The sequence below is a fragment of the Gobius niger genome, assembly GCF_951799975.1.
Source record: "Gobius niger genome assembly, chromosome: 5".
Lineage (NCBI taxonomy): Eukaryota > Metazoa > Chordata > Actinopteri > Gobiiformes > Gobiidae > Gobius > Gobius niger.
Window position 1 is genome coordinate 702,858 of NC_136856.1, and position 18,637 is coordinate 721,494.

The 18,637-nt window shown below is 43.4% G+C and overlaps 1 protein-coding gene across 4 annotated transcripts in view; it reads right to left on the reverse strand.

Annotated features, from left to right (window-relative positions):
- LOC306962842 (mitogen-activated protein kinase kinase kinase kinase 4) overlaps positions 1–9,511 on the reverse strand; it is a 92,100-nt gene extending 82,589 nt beyond the window's left edge. For all 4 annotated transcript variants that reach the window (XM_079556171.1, XM_079556173.1, XM_079556172.1 and 1 more), the window contains exons 1-2: positions 9,361–9,511; positions 7,118–7,183 (exon numbers count right to left, since the gene is read on the reverse strand). In XM_079556171.1, coding sequence (XP_079412297.1) covers positions 7,118–7,183; positions 9,361–9,417 — 123 coding nt within the window. In that variant the 5' untranslated portion in view covers positions 9,418–9,511. The remainder of the gene's footprint in view (positions 1–7,117; positions 7,184–9,360) is intronic.
- Between the last annotated feature and the right edge of the window lie 9,126 nt (positions 9,512–18,637).

An 18,637-nucleotide genomic window follows, 5' to 3' on the forward strand; every position in this document is an offset into this window, starting at 1 on the left:
TCTGGTTTAGCTCAGGTTTAGCTCTGGTTTAGCGCTGGTTTGTTCTGGTTTGTTCTGGTTTGGTCCTGGTCTAGTCAGGTTCAGTCTGGTTCGGTCTGTTTCCTGGTTCAGTCCCCTCTGGGCCGTTGCATCAGCAGCTTTAGCCTCTGACACAGATGAGCTCCGAGGGGAAGTTCCAAACGTGGCGACAGAGGCTGAACAATGGATATATAAACATAAACACACATTATCAGGAGATATCTGCGTTTGCAAATCAACTCTTCACACTCTTTTCATTGCTCTAAGATTGTTCTTTTCTCAGTGAATGAACCACAAGCGTAACCCCTGTAGGAGTCTGAGAATAAAGTGGTTAAAGTGTGATGATATAAAGCCGCTCTGACTCTGTCACGAGGCCCGAGCACTGACCTCCTCAGCCCTGTAGTACTACAGTATTTGAGTATTTGTGTTTGGGGGATGTTTCTCGGAGCTGAATGATCCTTTTCAGCCGAGACAGAGTCGACTTGTTCCAGAGAGCGAGAAGAATCCGGAACTTTTAAACATGCTTTTAAAGACACATTGTTTATGAGTTTTGTCCAAACAACATGTGACTCACGACGGGACAAACGCTCTGTGTCCGAGCATCGTCTGATCCGGCTCAGGCCTCCCCCAGGCTCAGGCCTCGTCCAGGCTCCGGCCTCGTCCGGGCTCCTGCATCCTCCAGGCTCCTGCATCCTCCAGGCTCCGGCCTCCTCTAGGCTCAGGCCTCCTTTAGGCTCAGGCCTCCTCTAGGCTCCGGCCTCCTTTAGGCTCAGGCCTCCTTTAGGCTCCGGCCTCCTTTAGGCTCCGGCCTCCTCTAGGCTCCGGCCTCCTCTAGGCTCCGGCCTCCTTTAGGCTCCGGCCTCCTCTAGGCTCCGGCCTCCTTTAGGCTCAAGCCTCCTCTAGGCTCAGGCCTCCTTTAGGCTCCGGCCTCCTTTAGGCTCAGGCCTCCTCTAGGCTCCGGCCTCCTTTAGGCTCCGGCCTCCTCTAGGCTCCGGCCTCCTCTAGGCTCCGGCCTCCTTTAGGCTCCGGCCTCCTCTAGGCTCCGGCCTCCTTTAGGCTCCGGCCTCCTCTAGGCTCCGGCCTCCTTTAGGCTCCGGCCTCCTCTAGGCTCAGGCCTCCTTTAGGCTCCGGCCTCCTTTAGGCTCAGGCCTCCTTTAAGCTCCGGCCTCCTTTAGGCTCCGGCCTCCTTTAGGCTCAGGCCTCCTTTAGGCTCAGGCCTCCTTTAAGCTCCGGCCTCCTTTAGGCTCAGGCCTCCTTTAGGCTCAGGCCTCCTTTAGGCTCAGGCCTCCTCTAGGCTCCGGCCTCCTCTAGGCTCAGGCCTCCTTTAGGCTCAGGCCTCCTTTAGGCTCAGGCCTCCTTTAGGCTCAGGCCTCCTCTAGGCTCAGGCCTCCTTTAGGCTCAGGCCTCCTTTAGGCTCAGGCCTCCTTTAGGCTCCGGCCTCCTTTAGGCTCCGGCCTCCTCTAGGCTCCGGCCTCCTTTAGGCTCCGGCCTCCTCTAGGCTCCGGCCTCCTTTAGGCTCCGGCCTCCTCTAGGCTCCGGCCTCCTTTAGGCTCCGGCCTCCTCTAGGCTCCGGCCTCCTTTAGGCTCCACTTTCCTCCAGGCTCCTCCAGATCCAACTGAAGCACGTTCCTCCCAGAGACTTCACAATAAAGGGCTCTGAATCTGACTGCTGTTCTTAATCAGATGGAAAGAGCTTTAAACCTCTGAACATTTTCTCCAGTTTTACCCAAATCTAAAAGCTTGAGGAGCTGGAGCTGGAGCTGGAGCTGGAGCTGGAGCTGGAGCTGGAGCTGGAGCTGGAGCTGGAGCTGACGACCTCTGGGCCAGAGTCACAGAAATGCAGAAAACAATCATCTAATAATCAAATAAATCCCTCTCCTCTGATCGCTTTCAGGACGAGTTTTAGTTTTTCCTGCTATTGATAATTATTGTTTAACCCCGTCCTGACCTGAGCACAGTTTAGCTTTACCCAAATCTAAAAGCTTCTTGAAAAAAGGGACAAAACAGCGACAAAAACATGCCGGAAAAGCAACAGTAACATAACGGAAAAGTAGCATTTAAAAAGCCACACAAAACAATAACGCAGCAGCTGAACCGTGAGGAAACCAGAGCTTCAGCGTCTCCATATTCCCTTCACTCTTCACACTCGAGGCGCCTCAGTTTCAGTTCTGCTTCTACAGCCTTCATGTGAGATCATTGGTAACATGTGCTGGAAAGTTACAAAGTGACAATATCGAGTTTTCTCTGTGTGGAGGAAGTGGATACAATTCTACAAAAGAAAGAAGATGTTTGGACGTCAGCGACAAAGCGATGTTGATGAAGACGTTTGCAGAAGCTCTGAAAGTCCCCTTAAACCTTCAGATGGTGGTTTCAGTCCATGAGGTCCGGCCCTGATCGCAGGAGGAACTCTGTGTCCAGGAGAGAAAGCGCTCGCTCAGCGTTTTCTTCACGTCAGATTGTTTTGTCTGTGGTTTCCTCCCATTCACCTCTGCACATTCTTTAGCCACACACTTCAGAGAAAGCTCCAAACGCCTCAGTCCAGACGGTTAGATCAGCCTTCTTCAATAAGCCAGTTATAAAAACACATGTAGAGAGGTAAACACTGATGGTGTGGCTCATGTCAGCTGCACTTCCGTTTGCTCCACTTTAAACGGATCAGGGTTCGTCTTGAACGCTGCTCCGGAGTTTTTATTCAGGTGTGAAAACAAAAAAACGAATCAAAGAACCGAGACCCACTTTTTCAGGTGGTCTCGGTCCAGCTTCCAAACGGACTCTGGTCCAGTTCGCTCCAGGTGTGAATATAAACCACTGTTGATCCGAAACAACTGCGGGAAACATGCGCCTTTTTGGACTTAAAGGAACAGGCCACAGTTTTTCCACACTGAGATATGTTCTTACCTGAGCTGTGACGAGTTCTTTAGGACCTGTCTGATCTTCAGTCACGTAAACACAGCGCAGACGGCGTTAGCATTTAGCCTCTCCCTCTCTCCTCTATAGCTCCAAAACAGGTCAAGATAGAAGCTACCAAGCTCTTCCACGTTTTCCCTCTTTAAATATGGTTACGTGAAGTGTTCCACTACAAAGTATAATTACACACAATTAAACAATGTGGATTTTCTAAGCGGATAAAAGGGGGAACTATATTGTAAGGCGTAATAATACCAGGAGTAGTTTGGCATCCGCACAGTAATCTTCACTTTACTGCGCGAATTTCGAACTTTTGTTTTTTGTCATTTTTTTGTACATTTTTGTAATTTTTTTGTAATTTTTTGTAATTTTTTTGTAATTTTTTGTAATTTTATTTGAAATTTTTTTGAATTTTTTTTGTCACTTTTTTGTAATTTGTTTGTCATTTTTTGTAAATTTTTTTGTACAATTTTTTGTCATTTTTTTGTCTTTTTTTTATTTATTTTTTTGTCACTTTTTTGTCACTTTTTGTAACTTTTTGTCACTTTTTGTCATTTTTTGTAAAAAAATTTGTCATTTTTTTGTCATTTTTTGTAAAATTTGTTGTAAAATGTTTTGTCATTTTTTTGTCATTTTTTGTAATTTTTTTTGTAAAATGTTTTGTCATTTTTTTGTCTTTTTTTATTTATTTTTTTGTCACTTTTTTGTCACTTTTTGTCACTTTTTGTCATTTTTTTGTCATTTTTTTGTCATTTTTTGTAAAATTTTTTGTTAAATTTTTTGTCATTTTTTTGTCTTTTTTTTTGTCTTTTTTTTGTCTTTTTTTGTCTTTTTTTATTAATTTTTTTGTCACTTTTTGTCATTTTTTGTAATTTTTTAGTAATTTTTTAGTAATTTTTTGTAAATTTTTTTGTCATTTTTTGTCATTTTTTGTCATTTTGTCATGCGCGGATTTCGATCTACTCCTGGTATTATTACGCCTTACAATATAGTCCCCCCTTTTATCCGCTTAGAAAATCCACATTGTTTAACTTTGTGTAATTATACTTTGTAGTGGAACACTTCACGTAACCATATTTAAATAGGGAAAACGTGGAAGAGCTTGGTAGCTTCTATCTTGACCTGTTTTGGAGCTATAGAGGAGAGAGGGAGAGGCTAAATGCTAACGCCGTCTGCGCTGTGTTTACGTGACTGAAGATCAGACAGGTCCTAAAGAACTCGTCACAGCTCAGGTAAGAACATATCTCAGTGTGGAAGAACCTGTTCCTTTAACAAGGCACCGTAGGAAAAGTAATCCCTTCACTGCTGCTAACGCTAACACTGGATGGAAGCTACAAAATATGAGCTGTGGACAGACCTGGAGCTCCTGGATGTTTGGGCAGATGCACGAACACAACTGCTAGAAAAGACACACAAATGCGTTCGTGTTTAGCGAGAAAATGAAGCCGAGACTTCGAGCGTCTCCTGAACAGCCGCGGCGTCAAAGTGGAAAAAACTTCGCCAAACTTCAATGAAAGTACAGACGCATTAAAGAAAAGTGGAGGATCAAGACCAACAGTTTGTCCCGTGGAGATAATGGAAACAAACAGCTCAGACGACGACCCTTCATCCAGAAAACTCCTCTTCCTCCAGCTGCTCCGGTGAAGCTGAGGTTAAAGGTCAGTGGTTTAGCCTTGCACGGTTCTTTTATTATCAAAGTGAGCGTAAAATGTTTTATTTCATGTGTTGTGGTCGTTGTGTCCAGTGGGAGCCTCGATCGTCACACACGTGTTTACAAAATAGAGTTCTCTTGTAAAAAGCACAGTCTGAACACGAACTGCACCAAACGCTCCTGATCCGGAACAAACGAGTGGAGCAAAGGACTTTTCTGGTCTGAATACGCCCTTAGAACCAACATGAGCTTTATCAATGAGACACGAACTCAAGGCTTCGACACAGGACGTGGAGTTTGGATTCCGGAGATCTGACACTGGATATGGACGTACTGCTCATATGAAGCTCTGGAGATTCAATCAGAGTTCATTCTAACCTCTGCAAACAGACTTCTGATGGAAACTGCTAATGCTAATGCTAATGCTAATGCTAATGCTAATGGTAATGCTAATGCTAATGCTAATGCTAATGGTAATGCTAATGCTAATGCTAATGGTAACTGGAACAGAAACTACAGTAATCCCGGCCCAGTGTTACGTTTTGTCCAGTTTGGCTTTACCCAAATCTAAAATCTTCCTGAAGAAAAACTCTGAAAAGCAACAACAAAAACGTGACAAAAAGCGATGTCATAAACTGAGGATATTTCGAGCAGAAAAGTCGATCTGTGACATTTAAAGGAAAGATGAGACAAAGGAGTCACTGAACATGAGGTTCTTCTAAAGCCTGACGAGGAGGAAGGACCTGAGGGAGATACACCCGTCACAGAAATACCCTTTGTGCAGTAGTGCAGTAATAAAGTGCAGTACTGTGTGGCAGTGCAGTAGTAAAGTGCAGTAGTGCAGTAGTAAAGTGCAGTACTGTGTGGTAGTGCAGTAGTAAAGTGCAGTACTGTGTGGTAGTGCAGTACTGTGTGGTAGTGCAGTAGTAAAGTGCAGTACTGTGTGGTAGTGCAGTAGGAGAGTGCAGTAGTGTGTGGTAGTGCAGTAGTAAAGTGCAGTACTGTGTGGTAGTGCAGTAGGAGAGTGCAGTAGTGTGTGGTAGTGCAGTAGGAAAGTGCAGTAGTGCAGTAGGAGAGTGCAGTAGTGTGTGGTAGTGCAGTAGTAAAGTGCAGTACTGTGTGGTAGTGTAGTAGTATAGTGCAGTACTGTGTGGTAGTGCAGTAGTAAAGTGCAGTACTGTGTGGTAGTGCAGTAGGAGAGTGCAGTAGTGTGTGGTAGTGCAGTAGGAAAGTGCAGTAGTGCAGTAGGAGAGTGCAGTAGTGTGTGGTAGTGCAGTAGTAAAGTGCAGTACTGTGTGGTAGTGTAGTAGTATAGTGCAGTACTGTGTGGTAGTGCAGTAGTAAAGTGCAGTACTGTGTGGTAGTGCAGTAGTAAAGTGCAGTACTGTGTGTGGTAGTGCAGTAGTAAAGTGCAGTACTGTGTGTGGTAGTGCAGTAGTAAAGTGCAGTACTGTGTGTGGTAGTGCAGTAGTAAAGTGCAGTACTGTGTGGTAGTGCAATAGAAAAGTGCAGTACTGTGTGGCAGTGCAGTAATAAAGTGCAGTAGTGCAGTAGTAAAGTGCGGTACTGTGTGGTAGTGCAGAAGAAAAGTGCAGTACTGTGTGTGGCAGTGCAGTAGTTTTAGTGAACAGGAGTTGACACCTCTTCCACCACAAACCGCAGTTTGCTCCAGGAGGAAGTGCCCCCTCCCTCTGCCCCCCCCCCTCTGCCCCCTCCCTCTGCCCCCCTCCCTCTGCCCCCCCCCCTCTGCCCCCCCCCCTCTGCCCCCTCCCTCTGCCCCCCTCCCTCTGCCCCCCCCCCTCTGCCCCCCCCCCTCTGCCCCCTCCCTCTGCCCCCCTCCCTCTGCCCCCCCCCCTCTGCCCCCCTCCCTCTGCCCCCCCCCCTCTGCCCCCCCCCCCCTCTGTGCCCCTCCACGACTCTGTGGGGCTTTAAATGTCGGACACATGTGAAACTGCAGCAACAGCAGCTGCGAATATCAGCGTTTAACAAAACATGGGGGGGGGGCAGGCTCAGGTGTGAGGAGGAACAGTTTGTGAAACCGTCACGAGTCCTGAGTTTTGCTTGGTCGGTTCTTCAGATGGAGCTCGTTTGAAAGACAAAGCCACATTTACAGTAAAACAGTAAAACAGTTTGATCAGCAGGTTCCCCAGTTCCTCAGTTCCTCAGTTCCTCAGTTCCTCACTCCCTCACTCCCCCGAGGCTCAGTTTAAACTCGGACAGAGACTTCCTGTTTTTACTATAAAATATCCATGAATCGGCCTCTAGGAATCAGTCACATGATCACTGATGGAGCTGGTGGACCTTCAGGAGTTAGAAGCAGATTTTGTTTTCAGCTGTCGGTCTCCGTCAGATGGAAGACTCTCCATAAGCAGGAGAACAAACAGAACCTCAGCCCTGTGGTTTGGTTTCTGTGGTGGCTCTGAGTGAAGCATGAAACAAGAACTACTGCAGCTGATTCTTTATGGTCCATCACTGAAGATACTGAGGCTCCAGGAGAGGAACGAGTCAGGAGGTCCTGAAGGTTCTTAAAGCAGGACTGACCTTATAGACCTGACCGTACGTGCCATTTCCCACCACCTCCACCAGCTCGAAGATCCCGGCGGGGTCCTGGAAGCACACAGGGAGGGAACAGTCAGAGAACAGTCAGGGAACAGTCTCTCCATAGAAGAGCTCAGGAACAGTCAGGGAACAGTCAGGGAACAGTCTCCATAGAAGAGCTCAGGAACAGTCAGGGAACAGTCTCTCCATATAACACTACACAAACTACACAATCTGCAACTTTAGATTTAAATATAGGATTTCAGCCAAACTGCAGATAAACGACATTTGTAAAACTGTGAAAATAAATGGATTAAACTTTTTAATTAAAGTTTATTTGAAATTTGTGTGGCCTAAGACGAGATCAGACTGAAATAAATGGATTGATCTGGACTCGAACTAAACGATTCCTGCATTAAAACAATAACATGAAGAACTGAGGGTTTGTGTGGTGAATATCGCAAATACAAATGAGTCAATCAGAAAAATAACAAAGCTTCTTCATGACCTTATTAAACAACCTGTGAACTTGAGCTGAATATGTATTATATGTGTATTATATGTGTGTATGTACAGGTACATGCAAATGGGTATATACTTAAATAAACAGTTTTCCAGAACGATGTAGATGTAAAAACCTGGCACTGTAAAAAGGTTTACAAAGAGTCTATTTCTCAAATATGAACAAACGACATAGACCAGCATCCAGATGCTGCTAGAACAAGAACACCTGGTAAAAGTTTCATTTCTTTTTTTATTTCCATCATCTGCTCGATCAAACCTGATAAATCTTCGGTCTTATGGACCAAAGGACTGAGAAAATGCCCACGCACGAGTACAAACAGATCTATGTTTACCGGTGTCCATCAAAACTATTAAACTCTAAACAACTTTTGTAAAGTGAAAATGTCTCAAACTGCAGCTTCATGTTTAAGTCAGGAGGAGGACGTTGAAGAACTTATGTAAAACCTCCCCCTGAGTGGTATATGTGTATATATATATGTATATATATATGTATGTATATATATATATATATATATATATATATATATATACATATACATATATATGTGTGTGTGTGTGTGTACATGTGTGTGTGTGTGTACATGTATGTATGTACATGTAAGTGCTTGTTGTGGATGCTTGTATGTATTAGGGCTGAAAGATACATCGTTATCGCATCGATATCGAGATATAAACATTCAAATCATTCAAATCTAAAAAAACATAAACAATATAGATTTTCATCAATAAAACTGAACTCTTTATTATTATATTTATTCACATAAACCATAGTTATATCACATCGATGTCGAGACATGAATTATTTAGGATTTATTATTATTGTTTTGACTTTGTTCTTTAAAACACACAAACCCATAAACTGTAAATAAAATAATAACTTTGATCTAAAGTCACGCTTTACATCTGCCCTGTGTGGACCAGTGAGATCTGTAAAAGTTTAGTGTAGAGGGTCTCCCGGAGCCGCAGATAAACCGATGTAAAGTCTGAGTAAAGTCAGAGTAAAGTCTGAGTAAAGTCAGAGTAAAGTCTGAGTAAAGTCTGAGTAAAGTCTGAGTAAAGTCTGAGTAAAGTCTGAGTAAAGTCCGAGTAAAGTCTGAGTAAAGTCTGAGTAAAGTCAGAGTAAAGTCTGAGTAAAGTCTGAGTAAAGTCTGAGTAAAGTCTGAGTAAAGTCTGAGTAAAGTCTGAGTAAAGTCTGAGTAAAGTCTGAGTAAAGTCTGAGTAAAGTCTGAGTAAAGTCTGAGTAAAGTCTGAGTAAAGTCTGAGTAAAGCTCAGAGTGAAAATGCTCTTGAATCGTGACTCGCCCGTGAGAAAACACGAAAACAAGCTGAGCAAACAAAGTAACGGTCTCCTCCTCGGCCACGGACGCTCCTCAGCCCGGGCTTAGACCTGGTTTAGACCTGGTTTAGACCTGGTTTAGTCCTGGTTTAGTCCTGGTTTAGTCCTGGATCATGTTTAGTCTCGCGGATTTTGGATGAGAACTAGTTTAGACGATGTAGCTCTAACTTTGGTCACTTTGGTTACTCGGTTTATCGCTGATTTAGCCCCAGATCAGCCCTGGTGCCGCTCTAAAGTCAGCCCTGGTTTAGCCCTGGTTTAGCCCTGGTTTAGTCCCGGTTTAGCCCCGGTTTAGTCCCGGTTTAGTCCCGGTTCAGCCCCAGTTCGGCCCGTGTTCAGACCATCGCAGAGAAGTGACAGAAAAGTCGGCTGCGTCGTGACTCACGCGTAAAGCGGAGAGGTCGATGCTGTCCAGGCTGCGGGTGGTGTTCTCCCTCGACATGTCCCTCCCTGGGCCCCCGGCGCGTCCCTCTCTCTCGGGGTCAGGACATGGACACGGGACAAAGCTCCACAAACCCTGGCTCGAGCGTCGGCGTCTCCTCCTCTGCGCCGCCGGAGGAAACGTCCCCAAACTTCTCTTTTGGAGACGAGCGCCAAGTTTACGCAGCGTCGCGGCGCAGCGCTTCCTCCCGGAGCAGCGGGACTTCAGAGTAAAAGCTCTGTGGCTGAAGAAAGGCCTCTCTGTGCGGCTCTGCTCACTCTGAGGTCAGCTGCTCCGGGCTCACTCACATTTACACAAAACAACTCCACAAAACTGGACCGAGAATGAGGTCACGCGGTTTATTCCACATCAGCCACATCTGAACCCACAGAGAAGGAAAAGGATCTGGGATGTGTCGAATCAAACGGAAGTGAGTTTAAATGGAAATGTAAACACCCAAAAGTAGATTCAACAAAAAAGAGTCTGTGGTGTAAAACTATGGAATAAACTGGATGAAAAGCTAAAAGAATGTGCGACTATTAAGCACTTTAAATGTATGTACTTGTTCAAGAATACACTTGTTATCGCCTCTTGTCTGCTTTTCCATGTGACCGTCCTTGTTTCCTTCCACTCTCCTACCTAAATAAATATATCCAATACATACAGCAAAATACTAGGGCAAGAGCAAGAGGTACCCGGTGCTCGAGTGGGACCACCCTGGTACCGGGTACTCGAGTGGGACCACCCTGGTACCGGGTACTCGAGTGGGACCACCCTGGCACCGGGTCGCCCAAATCTTGCTCTTGTAATGCACAGACCAGGACACCCAAAGGCTCCTCCAAATGTACAATGAAGAACAGGCTGAGCAGGAGGTGGGCTGTGCTCGAAGGGTCAGTGCTAGATCGTCTGCTCCGGAGGGACGGTCTGCTGTGAGTTTGTACAGATCTATGGGTTGGTTTGTCTAAAAATACAAATAATCCTAATCCTTAAGGTTAACTCCTTAACTCCCACCTGAACCGAGCACATTTTCTCCAGTTTCGCTTTACCCCAATCCAAAAGCTTCTGGAAAAAAGCTGTGAAAATAGCAACAAAACTGAGACGAAAACAATGATGGAAATGTGACAAAAAAGTGAGAAAACATTGACAAAAAAGTGACAAAAAATTTATGAAAAAATGGCAAAAATGTCACAAGAAATGGACAAAAAAAATGACAAAAAAATTACAAAAATGTGATAAAAAAAATGACAAAAAAGTGACAAGAAAGTGACAAAAATGTGACAAAAAATTGATTCAAAATTGACAAAAAAATGACAAAAATGTGATAAAAAATTACAAAAAAGTTACAAAAATTAGTTGAATACCCAATTCTCTGGCCCTAACCTTAATTTGTGTCATGATAGCTCACGTTTTCACAGCAGACTGTCCCTCCGGAGCAGAACATCTAGCACTAACCGTGCCCGAAGGCGCCCCCTTTTGGCAACAGCTTCCCAAATCTTGCTTCTTTTAACGCATAGACCAGGACACACTGAAATGTACTCACAGATGACAAATGTTTAAGACACACAAGAAGGAAACCATATGTTTATATATGCACGTACTGTCCATGTACAGGTGTATATAAATATAGCAATGATGGTTCTATATGGGGCAGCAACAACCTGTCACCATTCCATTCCATACTTAAGAATGTGCTATAAGACAGTTTTCCAAACCTGATTCTGTACCAAAGACAATGTAAACTTATTTCCTATGTTTGTTCCTTAATTGTACCATAATGAGCTGGTCTCAGAACAAACCGGAATGTAAAAGAACAGCAGCTGTAAAGTTTGTAAATACGTTGAAAGGGTTCGGCATAAATAAGCATTGTTTGCTTCAGTCAATTCAAATCAAATCAAATCAAATGTATTTATATAGCACATTTAAAACAACTGCTGTTGACCAAAGTGCTTCACAAAAGGCCTACAGTACAGAAACAAATAGAAATATAATAATAAAAAACAAAACACAATATACAAAACAGCAAAGCACTAACAGCTTAGATTTGGCCAGATATGTGCTAGACAGTGTTAAAAGCTTTTGCATAAAAGTGTGTCTTAAGCAAAGATTTAAATTGGTCCAGTGTCTGAGCAGCTCTGATGTGGAGAGGCAGTTCATTCCACAGAGAAAGCCCTGTCCCCTTTAGTCACATATTTGGAGCGGGGAACCTCTAAAAGCAGCAGATCAGCAGATCTCAGAGCCCGAGCAGGGGCGTGACGTACCAGAAGCTCAGACAAATACAGAGGAGCAGCACCATGGAGACATTTAAAGACAACAAGTAAAAGCTTAAACCTTATCCTATAATACACAGGGAGCCAGTGTAGAGCAGCTAACACAGGGGTGATGTGCTGTCTCTTTCTGGTCCCTGTAAGGAGACGAGCGGCTGCATTTAGCGCCCCCTGGAGGCGACGGATTGAACGCTGACCAAGACCAGTGTACACAGAATTACAATAATCAAGTCGCGAAGTTATAAAAGCATGAATGGCTTTCTCAAAGTCACAGGCAGGTAGATAGTTTTTTACCTTGCTTAGGGTTTTAAGATGGAAAAAGCTTGATTTGACAACATGATTTATATGTTTCTCAAATTTAAATTCATTGTCTACAAACACACCAAGATTCCTTGCAAAAGGGTGACAGAAGGAAGCCGGAGGGCCGATGGCGCTGTCACAAGTGTCGAGAACATTAGAAGAATTTCCAAATATTACAATTACAGTCGACTCCCTTTTGGGCATTATTGTGTTTTTCTTTTGTAAAAACTTGGAACTTGAAATTGCTCAAATAAACTAATCTAATCTAATCTAAATCAGGCTTTTGTGTGGGCTGAGAGTAAAAATGTGAATACAAAATGTGATTCTGGACGTGTGATTATAATCTGTGGATAAACTAGTTTGACGTTGAGGTTGTTGGGATTAGTTTCCTCATTTCTTTTTCTATTTTCATCATCTGCTCGATCACATTTGATAAATATTATGGAGCAAAGGACGACGAGTACAAACAGATGTTTCCCGGTGTCCATCAACACTATTAAACCAGGTGTGACACTAGCAAGGCGTTTTAAACTACAGGTGCTTCAATAACAAAGCCAGACAGTCAGTGTGGGTCCAACAGAGTTTATTTACAACTAAACACAAATACTAAACATGGTTGGATTGGAACTGTAGTGGTGTGGCCTCGAGCTGGGGTGAGATACTATTAGTGAAAAACAAACACAAGGTTAAACACAAATAAACACCATTTCCATAACAGAAATCACCCATATATACATGTGCCACCACCAAAACTACTAATAAAATCACCACCTAGAGTGAACCCCTGTCCCACCCACCTGTAGCTAGATTAGGTTGAAGATCTTGTTTAAAATTAAATGACACAGTAAACTGAAACTAACTCAAAACTAAACGGCAACCAGCACTGAGCCTATAAAAGCACAGTGCGATTATTAAACAATATAACAGAACAATTTACAATTAAAAGCATACCTTTAAAACTGGACTGTTAAGACCCTTAAAAGAATACAAAATAATTCACAATGTCAGTGTTTTACAATAAAAAGAACCTTAAAACCTAAACAGGAAGCAACGTGTGCACAGGCCTGCTCAGAAAGAGGAAGTAAGCCTGTGTAGCTCCTCCCTTTATAGCCTCATGTGATCACCTGACCACACCTGTCCCGGCCACACAGGGGTCGGCAAGTTTTCTTCACGGAGGAACAATTTGTTTCATTGTAAAAAAGCCCGAGGGCCGAAGCCGCCAGTTTTAGGTCAAAGTAAAACACTGGAAACATGACCTTCTTAAATGACTTTGAATAACGGTTCTTTATGTTGAGTCTTTTTGGACTAATCTAAGACAAAGATACAAACGCTGATGCCAATGGAACAAGCATTAAACCCACTTTGAAATCAGGCAAATGAACTTCTACTTCTAAAAAGACTTGTTTTACATTTTTCACATCAATATAATCTGACTTAAAGGGATGTTTCAGGATGTTTGACTTAGGGCCTCATGTCCTCGTTATCCAGAGTGTTGCTGATTTATGGAGATATTTGTTTTGTAATTCATGCAGTTCTTGTGTTTGAAGAGTTTCGTGGCACTAGGCTAATGCTAGGCTAGTGCATGTCTATGGTATCAGCTAGCCTGCATTAAAACGTTTAAGAGAATAATGACTTGCACTAGACCAAATCTACTCAAACTTTAGTTGAATCTCGAGTTTCTGCCATTTCTTCTTCTTTATTTTTTTCCAGTGCACTTTCTACAGATGCCAGAGCTGTTCATGATATCATTGGGTGCATTGACAGGATTTCTCCCATTTAACCTTAAACATGTTGAATTACTTTCTGAATTGGGTCATAATGTTTCTCAAAATCACCTTGAGGGCCAGAGGTTTTGTGCTGGAGGGCCGGATTTGGCCCACGGGCCTGACGTTGCCCCCCCCCTGTATAAAGTCAGTGTTTAAGTCAGGGGAGGTTTTACAGAAGTTCCTCCTGAGAGTGAAACGCTCCTGTGAAACATCTGTCTGTGCCTGTTTGCTGCTCAAATAAACTCATATTTGAGCAACAAACATATTATTCAGATTCTTTTTACATTAAAATGACTTTTTCTGAAAATAGTAAAAGAAAGAGAACCTGTGATACACTTCCCTCATATCTGTGTCTGTATCTGCAGAACTCAAACGGATTCTCTTTAAACAGAGCTTTGCTGCAGTGGCGCCCTCTAGTGACGAACAGGAGCCATTTCCATAATATGACACAGTTAATCTGTACTTTTCCTCACGCTGGTTAACCTCTTAACTCCCGCCTGAACCGAGAGGAGCTTTTTCCTCACGTCATCACATTTTTTCCATCATTTTTTTGTCGGGTATTCAACTCATTTTTCGTCACTTTTTGCCAATGTTTTCTCACTTTTTTGTCACATTTCCATCATTGTTTTCGTCTCAGTTTTGTTGCTCTTTCCTCACCTTTTTTCCAGAAGCTTTGGGATTGGGGTAAAGCCAAACTGGAGAAAACATGCTCGGTTCAGGTGGGAGTTAAGGGGTTAAAAGAACAGTCACTCTCAGACATGGAAGCAGGCCTGCAGTGCCTCTGTTGACCAGCAGAGGGCGCTGGTGCTTGTATTTGCCTGTTTAAGGAGAGACCAGGCCGTGCTCCAGTTTTTAGCTTCTTTCCTCCTCAACATCTTGGTTTCATGTCAGAATAAAAAAGACAAAACACGATGTTTACTTGGAGCCGGAGGTTTCCCAAAGCTGTCTTTCTCTCGGGTCACAGACACATGTGACCTCCACTGGTCCTGAAGGCTCCGCCATGTTCTGTTCACACTTCACATTTTAATGAACCAACAGTGGAACGAGGGGGCGGGACCTTTGACAATGGCAAATAAAATGTGTCGTCATGGTGATGTGAAAACAGGAAGAGACCTCCCTCTCTCCTGGTACAGATGAATGTTTTACCTCTTCCTGTGATCTGCATTTGTGGTTCTGCTCCACACGGTTTTTCTGGATTTGTTTATTTGAGTCTGAAACGAGGCACCGAGAGCCCCCCCTGCAGGACTGAGGCCTCAGCTGCTGACCTGAACATCCTGAAGGACCAGGTTCTTCCATCTTCTTCTCCCTGACGGCCCGACAGTGAGACAGACAGGATCTTATTAGGCTTTAGTTCTTCATGCCGTGAGCTCTGAGTCTTCTGCTCGTTGTGGACGGACCTCCTTGTTCTTCTGATGGTGCAAAAAGTGGATTCTAAGCAAGTAGAAAATGTCTCACTTTAAGAAATAAGTTCTTATGTTTTCCCTAAAAAGTAATAATGTTTTGTGTAGCAAAGTTTTCTCTTATTTTAGGAATAAAATCCAGCCATTTCTATTTCATATAAATTTGCTAAAAAACATGATATTTTTGTTGTAACAAGAAAGTAAGACTGTTTGAATCTTCTTCAGCTTCAGACAAAGAACATTATTATATATTAGAGAGATAACACATTCCATTGTTTAAAGTGGGCGGAGCCTCAGCTTCACAGCTCGAAGGTCCCGGGTTCGATTCCCACCAGGACGGGGCCTTTCTGTGTGGAGCATGTTCTCCCCGTGTCTGCCACTAAAAACATGTACAATAGGTGAATCCTCCAGCAGGTGATTCTGGCTCCACATCATGGAGACGTGTATTTATTAAGAACATTTTACTTAAATCGAGCAACATTTAAGTAAAATACCTCAATGTTTCACTAAATAAGAATGTTTTCCTTAAATGATTCCATTTTCTGAGGACATTTTGCTTAATTCTAGTTATTTATTTGCTTAAATTTAGTGTTTTTTTTCTTGTTTTATGATGAGAAAAATATTCTAGGAAAAATAAATTCTTAGCAAGAAAAAAATGCTTTACCCCATTGGCAGAATGTTTTCCTTCAAACAAGACAAAACGTCTTATTCTAAACTTGTTTTTATACTTGTTTTTGGTCTGTTTTCATGAACTGTTCAGAGATGGAGCTAACGGGACCTTCTCTTCAACTCTTGTTATTGGTCATATTCTCTGGAAAAACCTGGCAACGCGTCAGACAAGGGGGCGTGTCCGAGCCGAGGGGGCGTGTCCGAGCCGAGGGGAACCTCCTCCTTCTCCAACGTTTACAATCTGAGTAACTCAGGACTCCCACAAACCATCGAACATCGTTTATTGAGGCACATTTCAGTCTCATATCGACATTACAGCATTACAATAAATAACAATAAATAAATAGACTCTACAGTTCGAACCAAACACCTTCAGTGCAAAAGGACGTCAGCTTATGGATCTATATGAATCAATCATTTCTTTTTATTTCCAGATGTTTTATTTTGAAGAACCCGGCGGCAGCTTCGATGGACGTTTCTGTTTATTTTAAAGAGGTTTATGTTTAGCTGCTTTCAGGCTCCGCAGTGCGGCTTTAAGGATAAGGCACCTCTGGTTAGTGAGCTCTCAGTCATCCAGGAGGAAAGAGCACTAACCATCTGGACTCTCTGTGACTCCTGAGTTTCTGCTCCTCCAGTGACGTCTCACAGGCGTCTTCATTCAGCCCAGTGTGAAGCGACTCTTTTGACATCGTGAAGTCTGAGTTTGGTCTTTGCTCCAGCTGTGCCTCGCCTTCAAAATGCAGATGTTTCAGTGCACTTCCTGAGAGACGACCTGGCTATTCGGCACATCCTGGTTATGACAGCATTCTGGATATACCGGTTATGTAGGGTCCAGAGAGGGGCGGAGCTAATGACAAATATGGTAAGGAGCTAAATACTTGGCTAAACAATTAAAGCAGTTCTATAACTCTTCCCCCTAGAGGCCATAAGCGGAACTGCAGGTGTCGTAGCAAGTTACGATTTCTTTTTTCTTCTTAATTGTCTTGGAGAGTAAACACTACGCAGACAGGACAGAGGGATATAGTTCATCCATGACGTTAGCTGCAGTTAGCTTTGCCCGTTAGCACGTTAGCTTCTTCTTCGTGATTCTATTAGTGTGTATTGCTTTCTCCGGACCGGTGGCAGTGAAGTTGCAAACATGGTTTTCTGTCCAGAGACACCAGGGGGCGATGAAAGACCCTCCTGTTCTGAATATTCTTTGTCTGCTTCTTATTAAACCTTCAGTTTTATCCTCCTGGAGCTCAGCTGTGATTGACGACCGTCTCCGTGGAGACTCCAGGGGAAAGGGGCGGAGCTAAAAGAGCGGCTCTGGTCCCACTGGGGTCATTTTCACGCCGCTCGTCAGGCGGACGCCATTTTACCATTTTACCATTTAGCCATTTTCCACACCGTCTGTTTTAAAAACTCCCGCCTGAACCGAGCACAGTTTCTCCAGTTTGGCTTTACCCCAATCCAAAAGCTTCTGGGAAAAAGGTGAGGAAATAGCGACAAAACGGAGACGAAAACAATGATGGAAATGTGACAAAAAAGTGACGAACATTTGATAAAAAAATTGACAAAAAATTGACAAAAAATTGACAAAAAATTGACAAAAAATTGACAAAAAATTGACAAAAAATGTGATAAAAAATTGATTAAAAAAATGACAAAAAATTGACAAAAAATTGACAAAAAAATTACAAAAAAATTGATTAAAAAAATGACAAAAATATTACATAAATGAGTTGAATACCCAACAAAAAAATGATGAAAAACGATCCTCTGGGTTCAGGCGGGAGTTAAGAGGTTAAAAATCATGAATGAATTGAATGTTTGGATTCATGGCTCAGCCCTGTCCTTCAGACAGAGTTCACTCAGCTCCAGGGACAGATGTGAGAACTGAAAATATAGAATAAGAACAGGTTTGGTCCGAGAGCAGCGACGACCTCAGTGTTTTGTTGAGATAAAGTGTCTGTTTCGCACATGCTCAGTGCGTCAGCGATGGGAAAAGAACAGGACACTGTGGAGACATCCTGGTTTCTAATCACCTGGTTTCTAATATCCTGGTTTCTAATCACCTGGTTTCTAATCACCTGGTTTCTAATCACCTGGTTTCTAATCACCTGGTTTCTAATAACCTGGTTTCTAATCACCTGGTTTCTAATAACCTGGATATCGACTGATCCAGGAGTCTGGACACTTCCCTGGTAATAACCTGGAAACACACTGTATTTTCCCACTCACAGTCTGCCCGTAAACCTGAGCTATTCATTTATTTGGACAAGGCACCATCGGGAGTAACGGGGCAGGAAGAGCAGCTCGTCCTGAGGGTCCACTCAGAGTCACATGACTTTCTGCTCGTGAAACAAAAACTGCCGCTAAGTTGAATGTCTCTTAATGGGACTAAGGCAGATTTAAAGCAGTATAAGTAACTCCTGCCCCTAGAGGCCGTCAGCGCCACTGCAGGTGTCGTACATGTGGTGTTTTACTCAGTATTTGTCCGTGAGAGTAAATCCTGCTCTGACAGAAACGACAAAGGCACAGAGGGATACTGTTCATCAGTTACACACTGGAGATCATTGTTTATCTGTAAATACTGTTTAAGTGGAGCTAGCCCGCAGTTAGCCTGTTAGCTTCTTCTTCCTGATTCCATTAGTGTGTATTGGGGCCTCCGGGTCGGAGCAGGGAAAGTTACTGGGGGTGTATATCGCCTTGTCTCAGGCGACACGATACACGGGTCGCGATACGATACGATATATCCCGATATTGAAGTATTAGACGATTATTGTGATTATTTTTTACTTTGGAAACAACTATTCAGTATCTTCAGTCGATCTGTTGCGACAGTCGGGATCCTTAACAG